The sequence below is a fragment of the Falco peregrinus genome, chromosome 3, assembly GCF_023634155.1.
Source record: "Falco peregrinus isolate bFalPer1 chromosome 3, bFalPer1.pri, whole genome shotgun sequence".
Lineage (NCBI taxonomy): Eukaryota > Metazoa > Chordata > Aves > Falconiformes > Falconidae > Falco > Falco peregrinus.
Window position 1 is genome coordinate 30,333,207 of NC_073723.1, and position 18,044 is coordinate 30,351,250.

General features: G+C 44.7%; 1 protein-coding gene across 1 annotated transcript in view; it reads left to right on the plus strand.

The window, feature by feature from the left end:
• The window catches only part of NIPAL2 (NIPA like domain containing 2), a 51,716-nt gene extending 40,245 nt beyond the window's left edge, over positions 1-11,471 (plus strand). Inside the window, exons 7-11 of the mRNA XM_027777758.2 lie at positions 2,984-3,119; positions 5,537-5,625; positions 7,355-7,418; positions 8,760-8,854; positions 9,168-11,471. Coding sequence (XP_027633559.2) covers positions 2,984-3,119; positions 5,537-5,625; positions 7,355-7,418; positions 8,760-8,854; positions 9,168-9,262 — 479 coding nt within the window. The 3' untranslated portion in view covers positions 9,263-11,471. The remainder of the gene's footprint in view (positions 1-2,983; positions 3,120-5,536; positions 5,626-7,354; positions 7,419-8,759; positions 8,855-9,167) is intronic.
• Positions 11,472-18,044: the final 6,573 nt, after the last annotated feature.

Consider the following 18,044-nt stretch of genomic DNA (forward strand, 5'->3'; position numbering starts at 1 on the left):
TTGCAGATGCCTTGAAGGATTTCCATGCTCCCTGCATGAGGTAGAAGTGGAAGAGTCCCAAAAGCCTTAGGTCTAACTGTTTGACTGCTCTTGATTTGAAGGAGTGAAGTGTGAGTCCAGCTATCCCCTAGCTCCTAGCACGGAGCCTAGCCATGCTGGCAGAGCTTGCCTCAGCTGCTCTCCAGCTTCCAACCCTGCCATGAGGAGCATGAAGCCTCCTTGTTGCAGAGCTGGAAGCCTGAAGATCCCCAGATGGGCTTCTGCACTTGACTGCTGCAGCTCTGGGCAGACCCACCACAATGGGTGCCCCAAGAAAGGTCAACACATGGTTCTGGGAGACCTGGGCCATTGGGCTGTGTAGCCATGCGTGCTTATTTTGCTGTGGAGCCTGCCAGCCCTGATGCCACCAGTGGCAAAGGGACACATGGAGCCGCTGAACAGCAGCAGGGCTGCAAACCTGTGCCCCAGCAGGCACTAACTGTGGTTTGGTGGTCAGGCTGCAATCAACTAAAAATAGCATTTCAGCTGGTGGCTGCTGAGGTTTTGGTGAGCATACACAGCTTGAGGAAATATGTGTCATTATTTCTGCTCTATTAAGAAAGACACAAACAAACAAGTCCTGGTTCATGGGAACTTTTGCAATACTGACATTTTCCTTGAGCAGGAAACCCAGAACTGTGCCTGGCTGCGGTTCCTGCACTGTCCTGGTGCCTGGTAGTCCCCACAAAGCTACGCATAGAGCCTCCTGCCTGTTCCCCAACCTTTCTGCTGAGCAAAGTGATGGGGGGACTGACCCACAGAAGGCCCTGGCTGCGGGAGGGGTGGGTGAGGCTTTGTTGGGGTCTTAGAGGCATCTCGTGGAAGAGGGTTTCTGCCTTTTCTCCTATCTGCATGGATATATTCCTGGTGGAGGGTTTGTACAGATGTACACTAAATGTAGAAAGGCTTCTTTAAAGAGAGGGCAGCCTCTGTGTTTCACTGGGTACTGAGCTACTTTCATTATGGGGAAAATACAGCGGTGATCGTAAAATCTGCAAACGTTTTGCTTAGTACAACCCTGCAAGTTCATTTGGTGAGAATTACCTTACCTCATGTATATACTGGGAGTTATCATAAGTTTGAGGGGAAATATTTCAGCTTAAAGTGGGATTTCTGAGTTTCCTGCCCCAACAGCTGGGAAGTGACATCATTTGTCACACTAGCCTTGGGTGGGGTGGGGGTGGGGGGGTGTCATTTTATCAGAGATAGGAAAAACATTCTCTAGGTTTTGAAACTTATTCCAGGCCTACTTTAACTAAAAAAGATCATTCCACTTTTCAAAAAAACCTAAGCCAACCAACCAAATAAATTAAAAAAAGCCCAAACAAACCGTGATGCTTTCTTTTTCTAGTTTGTTAAAATTATAAGGGGTGGAAACTGCCCTTTCATCAGAAATAATTTTTCAGCAATCTTTGCCCACAGTTAGACAATTCATACTACTAATTTTCACCTGTGTTTGTTTAAAGTAACTCACCCATGTTAGAGTAGAAATCTCAATTTTTACATAGTCTGTTTGTTGGGGCTTAGGGGTATTTTGGCTTCTTATCATACCATTAGCATCACTGCAGGCCAGCATTTGACCTCTTCTGCTCGGTTTTACTGCTCTGTTTTCTAAACCACTCCACCTATTTTCTATTACAGAGCAAGAATTGAAGTACTTGGTGCAAAGGTTGTCATGAAAACAGTGAGTTTCATGATGGTGAATAGGATCCTCACAAGATGTATGCAACTCTTAAACTTCCCCTGAACTTTTGGACTTGCTATAAGAAAAATGCTTGCAATCAAAACCACAGACCTGAATTCATTTTTCTTCCCCCACCTTTTCTCCCAACCCTTGGCCTGAACTTTTTGCACAGTGCAGCTCTCCTTGCCAATCTGAATTTTGCAGTTACAGGAGGATGAATCAGTCCACCGAAATCCAACACTCCTCAGCTCTGCAAGAGGGTGGAACTGGATCCCAGCTGGGGGATGGTGCTCCTGACAGTTAATTACCTTTCTTCAAAGGTCTTCTCTGCACCCTGACTCTTTATCATTTTTGGTTTCTTTTGAATTTGTTACATTTCATTTGCAGTAATCACAACGTACTTGGGTTACCTTCAACAAACCAAGAGTGCACTCCAAAAGGAAGTCTAAAGTAGCTCTTGGTTGAGCTGTCAGCCCCTTTTCTAAAAGATACGTATTGCAAGACTTCTCTGAACTGGTGACATGTATTAAAATCATTGCCTGCTGTCTGAGATTTGTTTGTGGTGATGCAATGACAGTGACAAAATGGATTGAAATATTCTATTCTGTGGGATGAATCCAGTAAGTGGTCTTAAGAGCCTGGTCCCTGAAATGAAATGCAGACCTCTGCGTTGGTTCTCTGCTCTCTGTACATAACCCATGGGGAGAGTTAGGTGCTTCGGGATGTGATCCCAGAAGCCAGCTTTGGCCAGCTTTGGCCAGCTCCCATCTCAGCAAAGAAATCCTGAGGGTGAGGAGTTATTTTAGGCTGCCGGTGCCACACACAGGCTGCTATTAGGAGGTGTCCCGGCTGGTTTGAACAGATAACAAGACTTCACAGACTTCTGAATAATGCAACATGGGCTCCAAATTAGCAGACGGAGTTAAATAAAATGTAGATGTGGAGGTTGTTGTACCACCTCTGATCGGTAGCCCAGTGTTTAGGGCACATGCTCAGCAGTGGGAAATGGATCCAGTTGTTTCCTCACCCTGAGCTCAGCCTCTCTCTCTCACACATGGCGCTAAGGCCACTCAGAGTTCAGGCAGTAGCCCCGTAAGCATTTATAAAATCACATACTTGGGTTTAGGTGCCCAAATCCTAGGTCAACCTTTTGAAGTGATCAGACCTGTGGTTCTGACCTGGAACCTTGTCCTCCCTTGCTGGTGCTCTGAGGTTGGTGCTATGAATCCTGCCCTGATAATCTCTCCCCTTCCCTTCCAGCATCGCTGACTGTCATTGCTGTAAAGGCTGTGGCCAGCCTGATAACAGTCTCTGTGAAGGGGAAAATGCAGCTAACTTATCCTGTCTTCTATATCATGATTCTTTTAATGGCAATTTCTTGTGCTTTCCAAGTCAAGTAAGTAAGATTCTACTTATCTCCTAACCTTTGTACATGTTTTATCTGTCGTTTTTATTCAGTACTGATACTGACTCCAGATACAAGTTGCATTTAAAGGCAACAAATTCCTGGAAGAGCCTTGACAGATGTATGAATTGCCTACAGCTGATTGTATTGTTTATTTAGGCTTTATTTCTCTTTATAATTGAACATTATAGATGCTGCCTCCTTTCATTAACACCTTATATGAGGCCTTCCCAAATTTACTTCTAGTTTTGGCACAGGTCTTGAACTCATTAAATTACATTTATGTTTATGTAAAGTTTTGGGGGTTACTTTTAGAAACCTTCATTGCTGAATAATCAAATGGCCACGTTTACCCTCATTATACATCTCTTTTCTCCAGCTTATACCACTAGTCAAACCAAAGAAGAGAGTTTACCCCAGATTTCTCCCTGCCTCTGCTAAATCTGCATGTTGCACTTTGCTACCCTGTATGTCTGTAACTTTTTAGGAAATAGTTAACTTCTGTTGTGCAGGGGACATCCAGGTTTTTCCCACTGGCCTCTGGCCTGTTAAATGGTTGTTATATGCTGCCTTTGCAGATTGCTGGGGGTGGCAGCATGGTAAAATACGGCTTGCAGCTGAACAGAGAGTCCATTCCCTTTATGCCGGTCCCTCTGCTTCAGGTGCTGATAGCATCATTCAGTAATCTCATCTAGACTGCACCAGTGTGAGTCTGAGTGTTTACTTGCATGATTATTTTCCGGTAGAGGAGCCAACCCAGCTTTCTCGTGGCAGAACATATCATTCCCATGTGGAATCAGAAAGTCCATGCGTTATTATGCAGTGACTCTCCACGGCTGACTCAGGAACTCCCCTGTAACAGATTATAGAGTGATTTACATCCAGCTTGTCTTCACTGGGAGAACAGCTCAGGGCATTTAAAATAGGAAATAAAAGCTTGGTAAATAGGAAGCCGCTGAATTAACCTCTCCTGCTTGCCAATTTTTTCTTTCTTTCTTTTGCTGGACCAAAATTAAAACAGACATGAAATGTGGCCGTTTCTTTCCCTGGGCTCATTGTCTCTTTCTCTCTTCTCTCTTGGACACATTTTCTAAAGGAGACAGTGTTGTCAGTCTAAATTTTTCATTTTATTTGTTTCCTTTCTTATTTTATTTGACTGTCATGTGTTAGCTCAGAACAGCCTGTGCTACAACATCCTCCTAGATTCAGTGCTGGCCCTTGGTATCGGTTTTAGTCCCTGTGACCAAGTTTGTTGCAAATGGGAGAAAATAATGAGGTGTTTTCAATGACTTCAAAATCCTGACTATCCTGTGGATATGTAGGATTTCTTTATTTTTAAAACACCATGGAGACTGTTCAACAGTTGCTAAAATAACCATGCAATTACTTTAATGGCTAAAACAGATCCAAGCTTGGATTTTTACTGTGCACATATATTGTACCAGTGAAACATTTAAGTGTGGTTCTTTTTATAGGTTTTGAATACACTCTGCAGCCTCCTGATTTTTCTCTTTTGGTCTGAAATGCACCGTTCACATAACAGAGTATCTGCCGGTGCATCCAAGAGTTCACACTCATGATTCATCACCCTGTGGGTAAATGTTGATAGCTGCGGTCTCCTTACAAGTGGGTTAATTGCTTTGCCTTTTTCATCCACTGATGCAGGCTGTGCAGGTTGCTCCATGGCCAATGTCTTGGTCTTGCAGCTTTGTGTGCTGTGAATGCTCCTGCCGTCTTGCACACTCTTGCTCATGGTTCTGGTGAGGATTTGTGTTGCCTTTCCGAGGAGCACAGTAGAGAGTTTCCAATCCAAAGAGCATAGGTTTGGAGCCACCTTCCTGGACTTTCTCAGCAGAACAGAGTGTGTCTGGGGTATGACTGCATGGATAAACATACAAATATGTGTTTTAGCCAAGTTGGATTGAGCAGTAGCAGCAATGTGGACTTCAGCAAAGTGAAACGGTTGCTATGAGAACTCGCGTGTTCGTGTCTGTGCTGGAAATCTACCTTTACACAACCTGTTTAAATTAGAGCAGCTTGTCCCTGGCTGCTTGCAGGCAGCGCTGCTTCCAAGAACCGATGCAGACCATGAGCAGTAATACCCTAGCATTCCTCCCTTATCTGTGGTAGACAAAATTTTTCCAATAGTGCTTCAAAGGACTCTCCAATGACAGCCTTTGGCCAGAATAATCCACACCAACCTTCTTGCTTTCACCTATTTGTTTGTACTCTGCAGTCAAAACCAGAAGGTAAATTCAATACACATGCACATCTGTTCAGGGCTACTTGCTATTGTGGTAAGAAATGGTCACACTTACCATTAACCTGACATAAAATGGCTTAACCTGACTGAAGGTGTGATGCACCTCCTGTGGGCACCTGAAGGTGCAGTAACGCTTGTTTTCCAGGTTCTTGAATCAAGCAACGCATCTGTATGAAGTGACAGCAGTTGTGCCCATTAATTTTGCGTTCTTCACTACCAGTGCCATCATTTCAGGTTTGTTTCTGGCCTACTACCTCCACAGAATGATTTTCTGAACATCTGGTTTCCAAGAATTACTGCCTGTGAATAGGAATACAAACCAGTCAAGTCTGTCTTCACAAAAAGAAGTTTTTCCTAAGTGGCAGGTGTTTAAATTCTGAAAAACGAGTAAGTTCACAACTTTTGAAGCAAAATAAAAATAATCAAATTCTAGCATTTCCAGAATTGAGTTGTATGGTTTACTATGCCTTGCTGGCTTACTAGGACTACTTGCATCTATCCTAGCCTCCTCTTGACACGCAGTAAATGCATTTACCATGTGCACACCAGTCTCTCCGTATCGGAACTGGTAGAGTAATTTTAACAGCCTGGCAAACTACTCAAATGACAACCAGCTGTGTTTCATAGTAGTTAGTGTATATTCCATTTCAGAAGGTGGAATTCTAGGTTAAGTGAAGGAAATAAAATGACTCCAAAGACTTTTTAAGCATTTAACTTTTTATTCTGGGTGAGAACTTTGAACTCAGTGTTGTTAAAGAGGGACTGCAAATCTTGGAAATGGTGCACAGCGTAAGAACACGAGCAGGGAGGACGACTAAGATGCTGTATCAGCAATGAGCCAAAATGATCATGTTGTTAGAACATTTATGACTCATTTTAACACACGCTGGGGGCTTTCCTGTCATTGCTGTGCAGGAGTTTCTCATGCAGAGCTGCCATTAATGAGAAGGGGAGTTAGCTTCACGCACAGATTGCCTCAGCACCTGTGTTAGAAGAGACCTACACTTTGTGACTGAGAGGAGACTTGTGCCAAAAGGGGGTTGCGTTCTTGTGACCATATGGGGAATTTTGGCCTTGTGCCTCCTTAAAAGATCAAGTACCTATTCAGGAATGGCTTAATAGCTTTGAGACTGGATATACATGCATTTGCACCAGGTTAGTTAAACCAGCGTAGGGCTTAGAAGAAGAACCTGTGCTGAATCTTGCGGGGGTGCTCGTAGAAGGTACCTTATCTCGTGATTCCCTCATCCTCAGTTACAGCCTTTGAAGATACAGTCACACTTCAGCTGCACTAGTTCACACTCTGCCGTTTCTAAGCAGAACTACGCTCATCAGTGGTTTAAAGCTAATACTTGGCTGTGAACTGGGGCAGCTGAGATCCAGATACACATCTGGTTCTGTCACCTCCACTGCAGAGGTGCTAATTCCTGGAAGACGGGTGACCAGAAAGAGCTAGTGATCCTTTCAGCCAGAAAGATTTGGCAAACTTGGCTGCTGGAGGCCTTAATTTGGTGTAAACATCAGGGACACAGCTAGTTATGAAAACCTGTTCCCAGTTGGAGTTAAGATGTCCACGTGGTCTGTTGGAGTGGCTTAACTAAATCCATGAAGAACCTGTTAGCTATATTGGTATGACTCTGCCTGTGAATGAGACCTTGAGTTTGACCTGCATAAAAGCTGTTGCTGACAATGCAAAAAATATTTGCATCTGTGCAGTTACTAACACAGCACATGCTCCAGCCTGATAGACTAAATCTTCCCCAATCCCATGCAGTATCTTGAGAAAGCCTAGATAATGGAATATGGGCACATAAAGTGAACCCATCACAATGTGTATTAATACCTTATTTGGGATTTTTTTTGCTCTGTTTGAGCATGACACTGTTCCTGACCCTCCCAGCTGTAATTCATATCACTTGGAAGCTAGTCAAGATCTGCAATTCTTGTTTCTGTCACATTCCAGGGGTCATATTTTATCGGGAATTCCAAAGTGCAGCTTTGCTGAGCATGTTCATGTTTCTGTTCGGGTAAGTGTATCAGCCTAAAATCTGCACTAACGTTTGTACTGAAACAGCATTGCCTTGCGGAATCCCTTCTTTTCACAGTAAGAAGAAACCTATCTTGTTATTAAAGTATTATGGAATAGCCATTATAGTAGAAAAAAAAAAAACATTAAAGGAAAGATTGATGTCTCTGCTTTGGGAGTTTGGAGGCCTGGTTTTGAATCCAAATATGTAAAAATGTGAGACACTTATGAACTACTAATCTCATGATGGAATGAAAAACCAGCAGCATGTGTTTCTCCAGCAGGAAGGATAAATCACTGCTCTCCACCAAAGATCATGTTATAGGGGGTGGTTTTACAACTGCGAGACATCTTCTCCCATGTAACCTTCTGCTTGCGTGTCCAGCTGGTCTTTGCTGCCACTAGGCATGGGCAATTCTATGGGTCGCTTGCCTGTGAGGCAGTACTAGAATCTCTCTCCTTCATCTTCCTGTGCCAAGAAAGACACAGCATGCCTGTGGAAAAGTTCAGAGCATGCTAGGAAGCTGTTAACAATAAATATTTGAAGAAGGGCCTAGGTGTTGTGAGAGCAGAGACCTGCTGGCTACCAGCATTGTAACAACTCTGCAGACAGGTGACAGTTACTTGATAATGGGCGTGAGATGGTTAAAAGCATCTCCCAGAACTGCTGGGGGTGTCTTGCCACTGTGCTGTCAAATAAATGGGGCTGATGGCTGCAGACATCTTTGTCCTCTGCAGTTGGACTGGAGTAGGTGAGCACAACAGCTATCTTGTCTGATTGCAGGAAAAGTGACAAAAAATGGAGATGAGCAAATTCAACCCATGTCTTTGGCAGGCAGGGATTAGTGGCTGTGCATCCAACACAGAGTGGATAGAAGATTTATCCAAGCATAGCAGTTTTTCATTGCTCCTGGCTTACAGCTTGCCCCTGAGACACACAGTCAGATGAGAAAAACAACAGAGATGTTGATTGTCTGCAGCTAGCCTGAGTTGTTAATGAAATTGCAAATGCTAGAATGCTAGCTTAGATGCTCTGTGAAGATTTGCTCAGGGATTCGAATGTTGTGGTCTCACACTCACAGGCATTTGATTAGGTATATATTGCTGAAAGTGTAATTTTGCCTGGGGAGCCTTTGGAACAGATAATAAAGCTTCGGGAGGCAAAAACTAGACTGAAAGGGAGCCCAAGATGAATTTATAGAGCTGCCAAGAAGTAAAGTTTCTTTATAAACTGAGCAGCTTGGGTTTGGAATTCCTTGAAAAAGATAAATGGAAAAAAACCAGTCTCATTTCAGATGCAGTGAACTGTTTCTAATGATGCGATGCCACTGTTATTTTGCAGGTGTCTCCTATCTTTCCTTGGTGTATTTGTAATTGCAAGAAATAAAAAAGAGGAGCATTTACAAATTCCTTTTATTGACTGTGGACATATTCCTGGTAAGTAAAGCTTTTCTTCTTTCTCTGTTTAAAAATGAGATATCAGATAATGGGATGACCTGGGAGAGCTGAGTCCCAAATGTGCTCTAGTCATATTTAATAAATATACTGTTCCCCTAATTTATATTCCTGTTCCAAACAGATTTTTCAAAGTATTTTTCAGAGTTTTTCCAAGCTATTGTTACAACCAGTCAAATGAAAACAATGATTACTGGAACAAAGAATGTTTAAATGATGGATTGGTGGGGGTTTTGTTTTATTAAAATTCTTCACAGAGTTATTGTTTTTGCCTTCTCTCACCCCATTTCCTCAGGACAAAAATTGACAGGCAAAATACAACCAGATTCTCACAGTTCATGCTATGGCACTTTGAATAACGAAGACGCCTCGGTGAAAAGTCAAAGCTGAAAGAAGAAAGCACCTTACATGCCAACGACCAGGAGGAATGCCACTGCACCAAGGACCAGAAGCACCTTTTTGCTGGACAGTCAAGTGTATGTTGAACTCCTGTATGTTGATGAGTCATAGTGTTATTTAATCCTACTTAGTTTATCCCATGGTCGTCCCAAATGTGTTCTGAAGATAAAGGAAGCCTTAAGAGAAACTAAATGACTGTTAATGAAGTGGAACAGTCTCCTAGTATCCATGCCTCTTGAGGCTATTTTTAGAGTCTTAATTGCCTTGAAATGCAAACAGGCACAGAACAGGATTATAAAAATTCCCCTTTGAAACCCCTCAGATCTGTGTAGATGCTTAAAGACAAAGGTGGGAAATGAGGACAATTTTTTTTAAGTGACTTCAAAGTATTGTGCTATATGTATAACACCTTTACAAATCTGATCCTTCCTGTTCAGGAGTCAAAACTGTGGGTTTATGTATAGTATACACAAATACATTCACACAAAGTATTTTGTACTGTGTGTGGAGGGAAAATCCTGATTATCTTCTGCTGTCAGATTAATTCTCTTATCTTCCAAGGAAATTAGCACTTGTGTGAGGAGAGGGGAGACGGCATTTGCCATAAACACAGGCACCTTTGCACAGGCACACACTGGAGGTGCCCAGCCAAGGCAGAGCCTGACATTTTACATCCTCCCAGAAGAGTCCCGTTGCACTGGGCTGTGCTGGGCTCAGCTGCATTACCTGTTAGAATAGTCTAGCCTGAGGTTTAACCTCTGCTTTCAGGAAAACAAGGTTTTAGTGAAGGAAGCAGAAAGTTCTCCAGCGGCAATGGGGTAGCCAGGCTACCTCCCTTGATGTGTCTTGAAAAAATGCTCCTAAAAAAAAGAAAAGTAGGGCAACTCTTGCCTCCTTCCTAAACCGCTGGTAATCCTGCATGAGGAAAGGCTGTGAAAAACAGGATCAGAAAGAGTCACAGGAACAGTACAGTTTTCCCTTCGTTAAATAGTAGCGTCTCCACACTGACTTGAAGAGCCAGCAGTGACAGGGAGCCATGGCAGCACGGGCTCTGTGTTCAGGTCTGGGAGGTCTCGATGTCCCTCAGTCCCAGCCTCCCGGTGAGAAAGCTGCTTCTGGGCACCCATCACAGGTCTACTCACCCCGGCCTGGTAGCACTGATCTACCTCAGCTGGTACAGCAGGGGTCAGACACCTCTGCAGAAACAAGTGAAAGTGCTCTTGAATAGTGTTCACATCTTGGACAAGATGTGAACCCAGAGTTTTAGGTCTGAATTAATCTGCAGCAATGGATAGGGGCCATAGGCCATGTGTATTTTGTTTCAGTGGGAAATGAGGTCTCTTCTTTTTCCCCATTTAAAAATAGGTGCATTTATAACAGGTACAGCTGAAGGTCTGTAAGGCAGTTTCATTTTAAACCCCACGAACTGCACACAGAGCTGCAGCTTTTCCTGTGCCGCAGTGTCCCAGGAGCCAGGGCGCGGGGGAGCTGCTTGTGAAGCTGTTTTCCAACACGGACCTTTTCCAGCTGGCACAGGATGAGACTCTGTGTCTGCACCTTACTTGTACCAGCTGCCTGGCCGTGGCCTTCCTTTCCCCTCTTACAGCTTGAGTTCAAGTTTCTAAAGCTTAAAATAAAAAAAAGCACATTCTTTTCGTCTGCTTTCTCCGGGGAGTAAGAGCATGCCTCTGCCTTTCTTTTGCAAGGCAAATTTAAGCCGCTTTCTAAGTCTCAAGTGAGAGCACGTGCTAAAGGTGGAAACAGGAGGCCTACAGGTTTTCATTCTGTGACCTGGGAAACAAATGGGTGAAAGGATTTAGTTTTGTTTCTTTTTCAAATTATTGGCCTTGGGCAGAAATCTGTTTCCATAACTCAGGAGGGTTGGAGGAGGTTTCTCTTTAAAGCAAGAAACCAAATGTAAAAATCTGTGGCAAAAGTTATTATTTATTTTAAACTACCGTATTTGTTCTTGAACAACACTTTTTTCCTTCCTATGGGTTTGTACAAAAATTAAAAGGGTTAAAATGTTTTCTTTAAACTCCAATGTAATTGGAATTAATTTATGGAGCAAAACACTGGTGGGAATTATGTGCAATTAAAAGGGATTTGACATGATTTTTGAGATGTGAACATGTTCCAACTAATTAATGCATTATAAGATCCGAAAAACTCAGTGATGAGAATTCATTACTGCCTGCCAAGAAAGGGACATGATTTGTTTCCAGAATCAGTTTCTAATCAATGTCACGTTCAGATTGTGCTTGCGATATTTAGCTCGCAAACACCACAGACAAATGCCTGCTAAAAGAAAAGCCTGTTCACTGGAAGACAAAAAAGTCTCTGGAGCCCTCCTCTTTAATAACGAGCTATTTTCTTGCAATGTTTTTCCTGACATCAAAAATGTGGGCCAGATATAAGCTGCAAAACTTGCACCTGCAGGCTGAACTTTCTTGAACGGATCCTCCACGGGATCCGAGGAAATCAAACCACGGGAAGGCGTGGTGGGCAGGCAGCGGCTCACGTGGTCCCCCAGGCTCCAGCTTGGGATTTTTGACCGACCAGAACCAGCAGGACTCATTTAGTGCTTGTTCCACTGCTGGTCACGCTGTGGTGAGAGATGAAGTATTAACTGGCCACGGGCCTGGAAATGGGAGCTCTGGGGTAGAGCAAGGCCACTTAATTTTTGCCGTAAAATATCAGGATGCGTTTACCAAATGGTTTCAGCTGGCAAAAAATAAATGAATTTTGGACTGGATTTGTATTTCTGCCTGTGGTAGGGACCTGGCATTCACCTGGTGGTCACCTGCTCCTTGCTACAGCACAGCTGTTGGTGGCCTTGTATTTTGTGTGAGGGCACTGGTCACCTGAAACCAAAGGGGAGAGGTTGAGCACTGTAGGGGCTTGGGCTTCTGTGCTTTGACGCTGTGGTTTCATGCAACTGGCAATCTGTTTGAATGGTTCCGTGCTGCTAAAAACTTATCCTCCTTTTCCCAGCAGTGCGATCCTGCATGGCCTCTGGCTCTTTGTGAGCCAGTTCAGTTCACTCACCCTGCAGAGAACATCTGCTTTCTTCTCCTTGCTGAGATGGCTCTCTAAGCTGAGCCAACTGGGCTGGCTGGAGCGTTTGGTGGGAAGGAGGGGAAAAGGAGGAGGGGGAGTGAGATCCCTGTTCTTCAGGGGGAACTATTACATTATTTCTCTCCTTCTGGGGAGCTTCACTACACAGCAAGCATCCTGCAAAGCTCACCCTTAATGTATCACCGTGCCTCAAATACAGCAGTTATGAACTTCTTGTAGCGCTTTTAAGTGTCTGACTCCTGAAGCAAAACCCTGAGCCAGACTCGCTGGGTTGTGCACGGTGAGCATTGAGTGGCTCCACGTGGCACAGAGATAGGCAGCTTGTGGCACCAGGGGTGTCCTGAGGTCAACCAGAAGCCCGGACACATCTGACTACAACTTGTTCTAAAGACTTATTTTTTTCTTTCCAGCAACTGTTTGCTACAAGGTGCATAAGCAGTGCTGGAAGGATGGGCTGAAAAGTCTTCTGGACTCAAAATGGTCTCCCCTTGCGCTCTCTCCTTCCAACCCACTTTATGCAGGATCGTTGGTTGCTTGCAGAGAAAAATGTTGCCTCCGGTAACACAGGAGTGCAGATGATGAGACTGAGCTGTCCTCCAGCTTGCCCTTGTGTTACTGTCCCCTGAGACGTGGCCTTTTTGTTGTTTAACTTTGTTTGTTCATTCATTCCTCCTGGAGAAATCAGCTGGACTGTTTTAGCAGCTTAGCCCAAAGGAGACAGAGGCTAATTACCATAATTATTATTAGAGGGCCAAGCTGGAAAACTTACAACCTGAGGCCACTTCAGGAGCAAAAGACAGAAAATGTTTAGTGCTCTGGATTCTCAGGAGTTTGAGAAATCCAGTGTTTGCAATGTTTCTGGGTTCTAGGATAGAGTTAGGGACGTCAGTGAATAACTAGCGATTCCATATATTATGAATGTGGGGTTAGGTTGACTTTTTTTTTTTTAAAAAAAAAAAGAACTTATGTGGAAGTGAAGGATGACTACTCTCTGCCTGGAGAAGCAGAGAAGAAATAAGACATTCCCTTGGTAGATGGGACGTGTTTTAACCTTTTAAAGCTGGAAGATGTGTAGGGGTACCTTCCAAGCACCCTGGCTGAAGTAACCATTGAGTTATACAAGGAGGCAGCACTGGCAAATACATCACTACATTTTGAGCAGTCATGACCATTCAGAAACAAACCTTGTCCACTTGCCGTGTGCTTCATCTGTTCAGAGCACATATAGCTGATCTGACCCCTTAGGCTGCACATAAACATATTTTTGAAGCATGCAGAACAAGATGCCTGGAGTATTGTGTCAGTGCCTCTTTGACACATACTGTTTCCCATGCAGAGCTCTTGCCAGGTCCTCCCTGTGGGGAAATGGGACCGTGTGGTGGGCATGCACCACAGGCTTACTCTGATAAGAAGATACGGTACTGCCAGGGCATTCCCATCACCTGGGAAGTGTTTATGGAGTACTGCCCTACAAGGAAGCTGTGCAAACCTACAGACTTAGATTATGTTCCTTTCACTTTGTGATTCCCACCAAAGTAAGTAATGGCAGTTTTTGGTATCCACAGGAGAGGAATTATTGGCACCTCAGGAACTTCCAGTCACAATAGACCAGACCCTAAATAAAGAGTTAGGTGGCTGCTGAGTAGGTTTCTTATTTAATCTACATCCCAGGTTTGCAGATAGGCCCCTGAAGTTTGCCCAAGCCTTTGAGGGAGAAAGTGCATGTATTAGTATAAAATTGCAGTAAATTTTGATTGCTAGTGGGCTCTGGCGTCGGTGCCAGGGGAATTTGTGTTGATTCACAAGGTGACGATGAGGAGGACAGTGTTTGGTGGCAGAATCAGCAACGTGTTGTGGTGGCAGGAGAGTTTTGCAGAAGCACAAAGGAATGATTCCAGGGGACCACTAATATCCAGTGGTCTCCTTGATGACAGTGTCAACAAGGCATTTGTTGACAGCTTTCACAGTAGAGCTACTGTAAAGAAATGATTAAACAGGTGGTTCTAACACTGACTGTTACACGAAGTCAATGTATTACTGTAGCCCGTGGCACTAATACGTTAAACATAAAAAGTGGCCTGTGGCCATTGACGAAGGAGCCAATTTCTGTACTTCTCTAGATCACATGGGGAAAAATAGAAATGATTGATTTAAGCCTCCAGCACAAACATGTACTTGCCAGCTCTCCAGTTGGAGATTTCCACTCTTGGAATAGGCATTGCCTTGCCTAGATGAAATCTTTGGAGTCTGCTGCCAGGTCTTTTGCCAGAATCATTAAACTGCTTGAAAGAACACCACTGTCATTTGTCTTGTGTTTGATAGCTGGTGGGCATAAATCCAGAGCAGCATGAACACAAGACCAGGACTTTTCGGTCGATTTGAAAAAAATTGTGAATGTTTTACTTGAGTTTCAATAGCATGTGTAGCGGGCCCATAGCTTTATGCCATCTAATGCTCTCAAATGCCCTCAGCCAAGAGTAAGAGAGAAAGCTTGCGTGGCACAGAGGCTGCTAATTAGGCAGTTCTCACCTGTCACAGAAGGTTACCGCTGGTAACACATCGTACGGCAAGAGAGTACAACAACAAAGCACTGGAGCTTCTATTCAGTTTTCCAAGAACAGCTGTTCTGTGTTTTACAAGGGAAAGGAGCTGAGGAACATGATTTACTATTACTAAGCATCGCAGTTACCCATGTGTTTATTTTTTCCAGACAGTATTTAACAGTTAACTAACAGGCACGTCCTGACAATGCTGACTGGATGCTGGGTGCGTGGATGTGCTGCAGGATTTGAGGCAGCGGTGTGAATAACGGCAGGTTGCTGATATGAGAAGGCAGCTCCCTGTCATCTGGCCTGGCCTCCTGCACAGCTCCGGTCAGACAACCTCCTCCAAGCACTTCTGTGTGAACCCTTTGGCCCATCTACAGAAGAAGGCACCCTGTCCTTTCCTACTAGTGAAAGTAGAAGATCCACCAGTGCCATTAGTAATTTGTACTAGCAATGAGTCACTGCTTGCTTTTGAACTGTGCCTTATGTCTATTTTAACTTGTCTGGATTTAGCTTGCAGCTATTTGTCTTTTGCCAGTGATTTAAAGCACTCTGTAAAGTCCCTCTAGTAAAATACAGTAAGATGACTTGGGCTTTTCGCTAAGCCAAACAGACGGACCTTTTAAGTCTCTTACCATCAGACATTTCTGTCAGCCCTCAGATTGTTTTTTGTAGTTGTTTTCTGCTCTCTCTCCATTTTTCCAGGGTCTGCAATTAGTCAAACACAAAGTAAAAATCACATCCTGGCAGCACTGAAGCAGCAGCACCGAACTGGACCAGACCCAGCATGCCATGATCGGGTGCCCAGCTTCCCCCCTTCCCACAGCTGCAGCCTGGCCACCTCTCCCCAGGGACGCTTTCTGTTTTGACACTGTGATTTAATAGCGGCTGTTTTGCACGCCTAGAGATGCAGAAGCCTTGGTTATTTTCAGCGATTTGACTTCTGACTCATTGTTGAGTTTGGTGATGGTCCAAAGAGTAGGTGCTCAGAGGTCCCTGGGGGGCCAGCACAGCAGGAGACCCTGAAACCCACTGGGCCAGGGGCTGGCACAGACACGGTGGCACCTAGCAGTGGTAGTCAGCAACCTCACAGAGCTGCCCTTTCTCCAGTGCCTGAGAGATTTGAGAGCTCAGCCCAGATTTGAGGAGAGTGACTCATTCAGTGACTGTTTAAGGTGCAGCAAGTAAATAGGCTCTGGGAGGGGTGCCTGGATATGGGGAGACCCTGCCCAGGTCAGCTGGTCTTTCCTCAGGGATGGTGGTGGTACATCAGAGAGAAGAGATGCTGATATCTGTCATACACAGCAGAAAGGCTTCTGCTCTCTCTGTCCCTTGATGCTCCCAGCCTCACAGTGGGGATGTGTTTTGAAAGCTGCAGCTTGGGCATCTCCCCTCCGAGAGGACACAAGCGACTTCTAATGCCAAATGGGACATCCAAACCCCCAAAAGCAGCGGGATGTGAGTGCTGGCACTGGCCTCCTTGGCTCGTTCAGATGATCAGCCATTGCCTCAGGTTATGGATGTCCCACTCTGAGGTGCCCAAGGCTCCTGTGCTTCTGGTCCTGCTTATTCTCCCTGCACAAGGGACGAGTGTCCCCCCAACCTTTTGGGGGATGTAGGTTTTGAAACACATTTGTGTTGGAGAGAAGGTTGTGGTACAGTTATAACCCAAAGGTCCCATGTTACACCGCAAAGTAGGCGCAGCTATTTTGCTGGTACCCTTGCAGAGTGAATAGTTTGAATTTGGTGCTTTGAGGTGTTTGGGGTGGTTTTTCTTAGTAATTTGAAATGGACAGATCAGTAATGTCACCTCAATTAGCCTGAGGTAATTTGTGGTGAAATTCTTAATTAAAAAAAATAAATCTGCTTTTAATAGTGAAGCCTTTGCAAATAAAAGGCCATGCTGGAGCACTTTGAATGTGATTACAATGACTCACATTTTTAATGGCTTTTTCTTAATCTCAAAAATGGCTTTTTTCCAAACAAAGTCCTACAAGGCCTCATATAACAAACAAGGGTTACTGCTCTTTTCCACACATAACATGAAAAATATCCTTGAGCGGAGCGAACTGCAGCCCATCTGCTGTAGCTTGGCCCGGCGCGCGGCGCAGCTCCCTGACCATTACGCATGGCTCTTGGTAAAGCAAACCACCTGCTTCCTGCACGAGGGCCCGCCTCAAGCCTCCCCAGTGCTTCTCCGAGCAGGAAACCCATCCAAACCGCTGACGGGGATGACAACCTTGGCATTCCCTTTTGCTGCATTTGCTCTTATGCCATTTGTTGTTCACTCAAGTGCTCCGTGGACTTTCGTCTTCTTTTCCATCCAGACTAGAAAAAGGCAGACTGCGCCAGAGATAAATAGACTCTTACTTTCCTGTTTATCGCACTCCCTTGCTCTCCAGCTGCAGTCAGCAAAGTCTTCACTCGGGAACCCAAAAGGGCATCCTTGAAAGGGGAAGAAAAGGAGAGAGAGAGAAGTCTTGGGGCAACTTTGCCAAGGAGTGACCTGAACATCAGCCCCCTCCTCCCTGATTCAGGGTCTGATGCTGCAGATGTTTAACTGCGCTGAGCCTTTCATGAATCCCGCTTATGTCAAACAAGCAGTCACATGAATTCCAGAAGTATCCTGGACGTGTACTTCCCAGGCACTTTACCTAGGCTCTTACAGCACATACTCTTACAAAACCATAATTTTTCAAAGACTGTGCTGAGTAAAAAATGGCATTTCCTCCACCTGCTGCATCACGCTGCACAGCTCTGCCAGCTGAACAGACCGAAGCCAACACCATTGCACAGCACACGTCGAGCATCCTCGTGTTGCCCTCATTGTTGATGAAGAGAGACCTCCCCTCATCTCACCATCAGTGCTCAAAGCAGATTAGGGACCATTCGCATAACCCCATCTATCAGCTACACTGGGGGGGGTGCCCTGAGCCCGAGGAGGTAGGCATGGCTTCAAAGGATGCAGCCCTTTACAAAACAAATGTCTTTCTATGGCCTAAGCGAGTTCAGGGTACGCAGTGCTCCAGGGTATCTCTCAGTGGTCAAAACATGAACGTGAAGTTTAGAAGCTCAAGTTGAAATCCTTTCCCAGTCTGAACTGGAAACCACTAGCTACATCTTCAGGAAATTGAAGAACTGGGCTTTTG